We start from the raw sequence: 9741 nt of genomic DNA on the forward strand, positions 1-9741 counted from the left end.
TCACGCCCCTGCTGCAGCCTCCTTCCTGCGGCGAGAAGCACAGGCACGCGCGACCTCACCTGGCCTTCACAGCATGCGTTAGCCACCTTGTCTAGGCCGCTCAGCTGGAAAGGCACACACTCTAACGACATTCTTACAGCTCTTTGCTTAGACTCACCTAGTAAATATTAGTATGAGGTCTCAGGCGCACAGGATCCCTCAGATTTACCAGAAACTCCAGCAGCAAGCCCATCCTGGGGCAACCCACAAAGACTCCTTGGTCCACAAGAATAAGATTTGTGACTGTGTTTGCATATGGAGTATGGACTTGTGCGCATGCCAGAGGCCGAGCGAGGTGTGGGTGCTCTGCGCCGCTCCATCATGCTCACTACCCCTTTGAAGTCTCTCTGAGGCTGGAGCTAAGCCGGCAGCGTCATCCACCCTCCTGTCTCTGGCACGTTACAGCTGTGTACAGCCATCCCTAGCTTAATTTTATTACTCTCTGCAGACTTTGTGGAGAGGGGCTCAGGAGAGGGAACTTCAAAGGACATTTTCAGGAGTCGGCTCTCCCCTGGGTCCCAGGGATGAATCTCAGGTCGTCAAGCCCCCTTACCCACTAAGCAGCCAGACCACAAGTCTACCGCCACTCCCCGTCACTTCAGCTGCTCTTTACAAGTCTTCCCAGAACTGACCAGAGGTAAGCGCCTATGGGCATCACCTTCGAAGAAATGCATTCAGGAAACAGGGATAGAACCATCAGACCAGGCCTTTTAGTCTATCAAGCAACCACAGGTTTCCTGAGCCACTAATGCCACCTGGTGGCCACGCTGGAGAGATCAACAGAACCTAAAACCAGTTATTTTAGAATTCTAAATTTATCAAATTGTGCAGGAAAGTGGGACAACAGGAGCTAGGGATGGTTGATTATTCTACTGTACATCTATTTTTTGAAAAATAATCAATTCACAATTTCTAGGAAAAATATATTACCAAAGAAAACAGCAAACAAAACCTCTCAAAGTAGTCTTTCCCTTCCACTCTCCTTTCACTGAATGCACCACACACACCCAGCAACTCCAGTCATACGATGTATGGCAAAAAGGCCTCTCATTCATAAGCAAAACCAATTTTATTTAGTAAAGATCTTCTCACATTTCCAAGGCAAACACAGCCTAAAGAGAACACCTACATACGGTGAAATTAGAAACACCCAGGATGATACAAGTGCACAAGCATGTCACCGGCGCCTCCGAAAACCTGGAATGGAAGGAAACCAAGAGTGAGGCAAAGGACTGTGGGAGGAGCTTATGCCAGGAGGAGCAGTCCAGAGCGCTCAGGAGAGGTGTGAACACAGCTGAGGAGAGCAGCCCCTTCAGGTGATGTTTTTATAGTTGTACTTTAGACATCTGACCCTGAGTTGTGGGGCCACTGAAGTGTCATCCAGAGACTCCCTTGTGAGAAGGGGCAGGGGGCAGCCTAGCTAAAGAGGTTAATGACTAGTACGGAAGAATTTAGGCACAACTCGAGACGGCAGCTGCTGAGAGGTGGTGTGCCAACTCACACTTTCCGTCTGGCCACCTAACTCCTAGTGTTCACTGACCTTTCTTCTTCCGACCTTTCTTAGGTATCTTCTTCCGCTTTTTAATAGGATTCTGGTCCTGGAGACAAACAGAAGTGAAGAATTGGTAGTACATGCTAAGCCCCAGCACCCTCCCCAAGCTTACTGCAGAGAGGCCCGCCCTGTGGCCGAGAGCACGAAGGCTGACTCACTTCATCCAGATGAGCGTTCCCTCCGGTCAGAGCACTGATGTCACTGAAGTGTGTGAGGGAATGAAGCTGGGAGCTCATAACGTTTGCTCGCTTTCGCCGTCCCTTCTCTCGCTTGCTAACACTTAACCGCACCATCATGCTCTCTTCATAGTTAATCCTGTCAGAAAACAAACAAACAAACAGTTTCCCGAAGGTTCAGACAAGGATGATGGAAACAGTTGCCCAGACCCTGGGCCCCAGTGCCTACTCATGCTCAATGGTCCTCAGGACACTCACAGGCCAGCAGTGTTTAGCTAAGGATGTGTGGCACCCTTAATGCCCGATTTCCGCACTAAAATGCCTCCTGCTGGGTCCTCCCTCGCCTCTATGGATTAATCTATGGTCCAAACACACAGTGACTTAACACTACAAGAGAAAAGTCTCCCGTCCAGCGGCGTGGGGCAGGACTGCCTGAACCGCTCCTCTGCACAGCCATCAGCTATCAAACCGCACTCAAGCAAAGCTGACGGGCCTGCGTTCAGCTCACTTGTCTTCCTAGTGTTTTCCCAGTGGGCAGAAGGCTCTTCAGCACCAACATAAACCCTGTCTTTACTGCTTTCTCCCCACAGTAAGAACTGTGAGGCCGACGCCCACTAAAGCCCTGCCATAAAGAACTGAACAGACAGGAGAAAGCAAAAGCAAACGAACAAAAGTAATTAAACAACAGAACAACCTTCCCCTCGTTCTCACTGTTCTTCAAACTCATCAATCTTATGCCACCGTCCCAAGCGCTTCACTCCGCTTTCTAGGTAACGCCGGCTTCCCTGGGCCAGACTTCATCACGGCCCCAAAGCCCGAGGGCGAGGCCCAGGGGATTGAGAGAAGCCCTAAACGCAGAAGAACGCCGACCTATGCTGGTCCTCCTGACTCTGGCGAGTGACGTGAGGGTGCCGGGCGTCACGGATCTCCTCTGGGGCATCCGAGTACTGCTCCTTCAGCTCACGGATGACGGAGCTGCTCAGCGCCCGTCTCTTGGCTTTTTCCAGTCGCTTTTGTTCCCGCTCAGCTTCTGTCTCATCTACGTGATACACAAGGGTTATTCTGGAACAGGCAAAAGGAAACAAAACTCCCTCGTACGAGGCAACAGGCACAACTCATACCGTAATGTACTGGAACCAAGCGTGGGGGGACATATTTCTTAGACGCTCCTTTTACAGATTTCTTCCCTACAGCCTCAGACTGGCCCTCCTCTCCTTCATCTTCCTCTTCATCCTCAGAGCTCAACTACAAAAGAAAAATAAATTCCTGCAAACTCAGGAAGTTTTAGCCAGACAACCGAGCTCACGGCGGGTGCACCCTGCGATGGGGGCAGGACTAGGGCAGGAAGCCTCACACAGAAGCACTGCAAGGCCTGGGCTGGAGAGGGTCCTGCTGGACCAGGCTCGCCACAGGCTAATTTCCGGTGGATATAAGCCTTACCTTGCTTATCATATTGCTGGGATGAGGTTTGAAACGAAGCGGGTCATTCTCACCTGAAATAGGAGATCAAGAGTTTACAGGATCTGGAACATTATAATGGTCCGATATCTGCGACTTTATGGTGGCCCTCCCACTCACTGAGGCTGCCCTCCCACTCACTGAGGCGGCCCGCGGCCCTCCCACTCACTGAGGCTGCCCTCCCACTCACTGAGGCGGCCCTCCCACTTACTGAGGCTGCCCTCCCACTCACTGAGGCTGCCCTCCCACTCACTGAGGCGGCCCTCCCACTCACTGAGGCTGCCCTCCCACTCACTGAGGCGGCCCTCCCACTTACTGAGGCTGCCCTCCCACTCACTGAGGCGGCCCTCCCACTCACTGAGGCTGCCCTCCCACTCACTGAGGCGGCCCTCCCACTCACTGAGGCGGCCCTCCCACTCACTGAGGCTGCCCTCCCACTCACTGAGGCTGCCCTCCCACTCACTGAGGCGGCCCTCCCACTCACTGAGGCGGCCCTCCCACTCACTGAGGCGGCCCTCCCACTCACTGAGGCGGCCCTCCCACTCACTGAGGCTGCCCTCCCACTCACTGAGGCTGCCCTCCCACTCACTGAGGCTGCCCTCCCACTCACTGAGGCGGCCCTCCCACTCACTGAGGCTGCCCTCCCACTCACTGAGGCGGCCCTCCCACTCACTGAGGCTGCCCTCCCACTCACTGAGGCTGCCCTCCCACTCACTGAGGCTGCCCTCCCACTCACTGAGGCTGCCCTCCCACTCACTGAGGCTGCCCTCCCACTCACTGAGGCGGCCCTCCCACTCACTGAGGCTGCCCTCCCACTCACTGAGGCGGCCCTCCCACTCACTGAGGCGGCCCTCCCACTCACTGAGGCTGCCCTCCCACTCACTGAGGCGGCCCTCCCACTCACTGAGGCTGCCCTCCCACTCACTGAGGCTGCCCTCCCACTCACTGAGGCTGCCCTCCCACTCACTGAGGCGGCCCTCCCACTCACTGAGGCGGCCCGCGGCCCTCCCACTCACTGAGGCTGCCCTCCCACTCACTGAGGCGGCCCGCGGCCCTCCCACTCACTGAGGCTGCCCGTCACTGCAGTCTTGACCAGTTTGTCAATTTGATACTTCAGTTTTTGGTCCAAGGGGCGAAGTTTTTCTAAAACCTACGATGTGGTAATTTTAAAGTGTTACATTTTCTTCCCTATGTCAGGCACACACCACCAGCAATGTCCCAGATAAGGCAACTAAAACATTCACAAAGCAGAGCGAATGCAGACAGAACGCCTTCCCCTGCCTAAATGGAGAACACCCAGGGCCACTGCGACAGCCATGGAGTGCAGGCCTCAGAAGCTAGGACTCCAGACCAACAAGGTCTAGTACCGTGCGAATTTCCACCAGCCTCAAGACTGCAGGATGTCCGTGAAGAGATCCTCCCGAGGCTTTGTCCAGGATGAGGTGGCTCAGGTCCATGAGGTACATGAGCAACAGCTGGTCTTTCACTTCCAAGAAGCTCAGACCCTGAGTTAAACACAACAGCAAGAGACGTAGTTTTAGTCAAAGAAACAGGAGGAGCAGCCGGGGCAAACACCAGGCAATGTTTTTCCCAAGTAGTCCACGGTGCGTGAATCATCCCTTTAGCTAGCTTACCCACAATGCAAATGCTGTCGGTCACTTAGTGGCCACCTCAGTCCAACTGTCACAGTATCAATGGCCTTTTGTTCCAGAAACCTCTATTTTACATAATGATATCTCCATCGTACTGTGAGCGCAGCGATGAAAAGTATACAGAGCATACAACGTGGAGACGGAGAAACGCTGGAGCTGTGCAGCAGGAGAGCAGACCACAGAGGAGCGAGCACACACAGCGTCTCAGGCGCCCACAGGAGGCCCTGAGATGCAGCCCCATGGGTGAGTGCTGGCCATCCGAGAACCTATCCAAAGTTGCCCAAGGACTAGACAGGCTGTAGTCTCAGGGCTGCTGATGTCTGAGTCACGTGATTCCCGAGAAAGCGTGCCAGTCTGCCGCTGTGCACTTCAGAGCAGCCTTAGGCTCATCTCACTGATAGGCCCTCTCAAGTGTTAACAACAACAACAACAACAAAAGACCTCCACATAGTGCTGATCTTTAAATCATCCCCATTACAATACAGATAAGACAAGTTATTTACAAACATTGACATGGAACTAAATCAATGTCAACCAAAGTTGTAGAAAGTGATTATAATACGGTTCTAATGGGCTGTGTGCTGTATATACTTTCTAAAAACTTTATTATTATGTAAGATGTGTCTGTGAGCTCAGGCAACTAACCCCGAATGCACAGAGGTCAGAGGACACTGTGTGGAGGCAGTTTTCTCCTCCCACAACTAGGTGTGTTTCACGACTGAAACAGTCATCTTGCCCGCTGCACACATTTTTATATGCATAGAAAAGCCTAGTAACTGGAGAGATGAGGAGAGTAGAGAAACAAGTACTTACACTATGAAAAACAACATTTTCTTTCTTTCTTTTCCTTTTTTTCTTTCTTTCTTTATATTTTTGGTTTTTTGAGACAGGGTTTCTCTGTGTAGCCTTGGCTGTCCTAGACTCACTTTGTAGACCAGGCTGGCCTCGAACTCACAGGGATCCGCCTGTCTCTGCCTCCTGAGTGTGGGATTAAAGGCGTGCGCCACCACGCCTGGCTGAAAAACAACCTTTTCAACAAGCATATATATTATTCCTATTAAAACAAATAAAAGAGGGTGGGTGTGGTGGTGCACAGCTTTAACCCCAGCACTCTGGAGGCAGAGGCAGGTGGATCGCTGTGAGTTTGAGGACAGCCTAGTATACAAAGTGAGTCAGAACAACCAAGGCTACACAGAGAAACCCTGTCTTGAAAAACCAAAAACAAACAAACAAGCAAAAACAAAACTATATATATATATATATATATATATATATATATATATATATATAAAGCCAGCATAGTGGTGCATGCCTTTAATCTCAGCACTTGGGGAAGCAGAGGCAGGAGGATCTCTGTGAGTTGAGTTTGAGGCCAGCCTAGTCTACAAAGTAAGTCCAGGATAGCCAGAGCTCCATTAAACAGAGAAACCCTGTCTTTAAAAAAAAAGAAAAAAAGAAAAAGAAAAAAAAAAGCTACTGCCTTGGGCTGGTCGTGGTGGTCATGCTCAAGGCCAGCCTGGTCTACGGTGAACTCCAGGACAGCCAGGGTTACACAGTGAGTCCTTGTCTCAAAAACAAACAAGCAGACAAATCACATACATATTCACAGACCAAACTTGGGTCAAAAGCACAAGATGTGAAAGTGCAAGGCAGTTCCAGCCCGTAGGCTTTGAACTGAAGAGATGGAGGCAGGAGGACCATCAGCCAGTCGGGGTTGCACAGTGAGACTGTTGTAAAGACCCAAATACAGTAACAGCAGAGCCTTCCCGGTCAAGGTGGCAAAGTCACCAAGAGTTGTCCTTTACTGACACAAATAGTCCCAAGTATGTTCTATAAAATTCTGATATGCTTTCCTCAAATTTTAATGTGAAAGCTAGCCTATTTTACTGCACATCAGAGAACCTATAATCCTAGAATTTGGAAGGTAGAAGAGTAAGGTGGTGAGTTCGAGGCCAGCCTGTGTTTCATAGCAAGCTCCAGTGTAAACAAACCAAAGAGGATGAAAAGGAAAAGAGGGCCCAAGGAAGAGAAGGAGCTACTGCAGCTAATTTTATATTTTAGCATCTCAGATTAGGAAGCATCTGTTAGTCAGTGGTATTTTGTGACAGATTAACAGCATTTTAAAACACAAATGATGCATTCCAACAGTGCCGATGAATGTTTGCAATGGCAGAGAGGCAGAGGCAGGTGGATCTCTGTGAGTTCGAGGCCAGCCTGGTCTACAAAGCAAGTTTAGGACAGCCAAGGCCACGGTGAAACCCTATCTCGAAAAACCAAACCAAACCAAACCAAACCAACTTATGAGGTTGTAACTGAAACTTTACATTTAGTATTTTCAGATTGCTGTCATCTCAGGTGGCAGAAACCACAGAAAATGAAAAGCTCTTCTGTATATAGAACCACCATGTCCCAAACTAACACCATCTAAGAGTATATGAAACGAAAGAGCAACTTCTCAGCTGTCCTACAAGACTCCCAGAGTGACACTACGGCTTATGTCTTACCCACATATCACACACACACACACACACACACACACACACACACACACACACACACACACACAATGTATGTATAACCACCCACAGAATCATTTACTCCCATAAAACACTGCAACTGTGAATATTTCTGGCTCATATTTATTCTTCAAACTCCTGCAGCTCCCTCTGAGATACCTTTTTTGCTCTGTGCTCGGCTGGCCCAATATCCCTCAATTTCTGTAGCATGCCGGCCACTGCTGACCTTTTGCCTCTGCTGTGCACTCCTTCCTACCTGACCTGCACAGAAGCCACTCCTCTTAGATGAAGCTCTCACACTTAGGACCTAGGCGTACCACACAGTAAATTCACAGTAACAACAAAACCAGCAGGCGCATCGTTTGAAAGGATGCTCTGTGTGTGTGTACACACAACCCACATGTGAGGGTGCCCGTGGAGACCAAAAGGTATATGGTCTGCCCTGGAGCTGGAGTTGTGAGCCACACAGAAGTTGAGTGCTGGGAACCAAACTCAGGTCCCCTGGGAAGGGCGCCAAGCCGCGCTAACCACTGAGCTGCCTCTCCAGCCGTCCTCCAAGAACACTTACCTTCTCTGTAGAGAATGTCCCCGCTCGAACCTTTGTGGTTAGTGCTTGCACTTGTGCAGTAACAGCCATCACCTGAAATTAGCCAGATTAAACTTGGATAGTCCACGGGGCTACAGGGAACATTTGTGAACAGGGAAGCAGAAATACTAGATGGTGCCACCTAAAAATGATCTGAAACGTTGTTGCTGGAAGCCACTGAAGAGAAAAACTTCATTTTGCTTCCTAAAGCTAGGGGAGGGGATTGTTAAGGAACCAGGAGAAGGGGGTGGATGAGGAGTGTGAGAATGAGGATAATAAGTGTAAGTTTCTTTCTTTTTTTTTAAAAAATAGGGTTTCTCTGTGTAGCCTTGGCTGTCCTGGAACTCACTGTACGGACACCAGGCTGGCCTTGACCTCACAGAGATCCGCCCGCTTCTGCCTCCCAAGTGCTGGGATTAAAGACGTGGGCCACTACACAAGTAGGCTGAGGCGTGTGAAGCTCAATCTGTACCAACAGATCTTACAAAACAGCAAGCTGTGTACATGCGTATCAACAGCTGTTCCCTTAGCTATTTAAGGAAAGGAGTTTAGGTATAACCTAATACAAAACAGTTTTCTGTATTTCTTTGGGTGCTGAACTGAATCACTCTGAACTTTCATGGAAAACATAAAAGGCTTTTAATTTACATTTAAGATTTTTTTTGGTAGTATTCAAATATCTGTCCCTAAGTCATCAAAGTGTGTGGATGAGACGGACAAAGTTAGTTAACTCCTGCCTAATTTACTCTAAAAGGGGGACAACACTCACCTGTTCCTGGAGGTTTTTCAAAAGTGTTATTGAACTTGTCACGTCTGACTCCAGCACTTCCTACAGATAAGGGGACAGGAAAGTGTGGTCAATTTCTTACTTTGGGCTAGGAGACGGCAGAACGTACAGCCTATCAACCCCCCCCCCCCCTTTCCTTCAGAACACTCGACACACTGGGCCGCTTTTACACACACACACCCCGGAGAACTTCAGCGCCGAACCTCGCGGCTGCTTTTGCTCTGCGACCCCGAAACATTGTGCCTGACAGCTATTTCTCCTAATGTTCTCGTAAAATTCTCCCACTTCAAGGCCAGACCACGGCCAGCCATGGCCACGAGGCTCTCCTAATAAAGCTCTTTTTGAAGGATAATTCTGTGTTAGCCTCCTGTCCGGAACCAGCCACCACGCAGCATCTGACCCTCTCTCTCTCTCTTCTGACTTATAAGACTGCGCTGTCAAGGAGAGCGCATCCCTGAAACAACTTCCATCACCACTCTTCCTCGGTGCCAACGGTTCGCCACGATCCGCGGAGGCGAAAGGAAACGTCCGCAGCAGTTAACGAGGGGAAACAACGAGACGAAACTCACCGGAGCCGCCATCTTTGCAAAGCCCACCCTTTCCGGGCCGAACTTCCGGGGAGTTCATAGATTAGATAGACAACCACAGCTTGCAAATCTCAGCCAATAGAAATGGGAGCTCTTTCGTTTCCGCTAAACAAGGAGGCGGGACCTCATCTAGCCAATGGAATAAAGGTGCTGGCTAATTTCGTCAGACGCAGAGGCGTGCTAAAGGCGTAGGAGACGGGCTGGGACAGAAGCATTGTGATTCGTGGTTTACAAAGAATGATTGAAGCCACTCCCAATAAAAGCTGTGTACATGATTGATTGACAGGTGGAGAGACCAATGAAAACAAAGAAATTAGCTAAGCGGCCCGAGAGCTCATTGGCTCTCAGATGCCGCAGTGCCAGTGTTTGCACGGCATTTTCCGTGTAG

The 9741-nt window shown here is 50.1% G+C and overlaps 1 protein-coding gene and 1 long non-coding RNA gene across 2 annotated transcripts; one reads left to right on the top strand and one right to left on the bottom strand.

Annotated features, from left to right (window-relative positions):
- Nucleotides 1–1089: 1089 nt before the first annotated feature.
- NGDN (neuroguidin) lies at nt 1090–9439 on the bottom strand. The gene is made up of 11 exons (XM_084767592.1): nt 9336–9439; nt 8749–8808; nt 7962–8033; nt 4593–4730; nt 4291–4375; nt 3208–3260; nt 2889–3012; nt 2638–2806; nt 1750–1906; nt 1580–1637; nt 1090–1236 (listed from the first exon to the last, which is right to left on the bottom strand). The coding sequence occupies exons 1-11, from the start codon at nt 9345–9347 to the stop codon at nt 1217–1219; spliced, it is 948 nt and encodes a 315-aa protein (XP_084623718.1). The 5' UTR covers nt 9348–9439; the 3' UTR covers nt 1090–1216.
- LOC311589274 lies at nt 4737–7721 on the top strand. Its single transcript, XR_014776478.1, has 2 exons — nt 4737–6248; nt 6829–7721. It is a non-coding gene; the product is annotated as an uncharacterized lncRNA (long non-coding RNA).
- Nucleotides 9440–9741: the final 302 nt, after the last annotated feature.

This window comes from Acomys minous, assembly GCF_964271855.1.
Source record: "Acomys minous genome assembly, chromosome: 18".
Lineage (NCBI taxonomy): Eukaryota > Metazoa > Chordata > Mammalia > Rodentia > Muridae > Acomys > Acomys minous.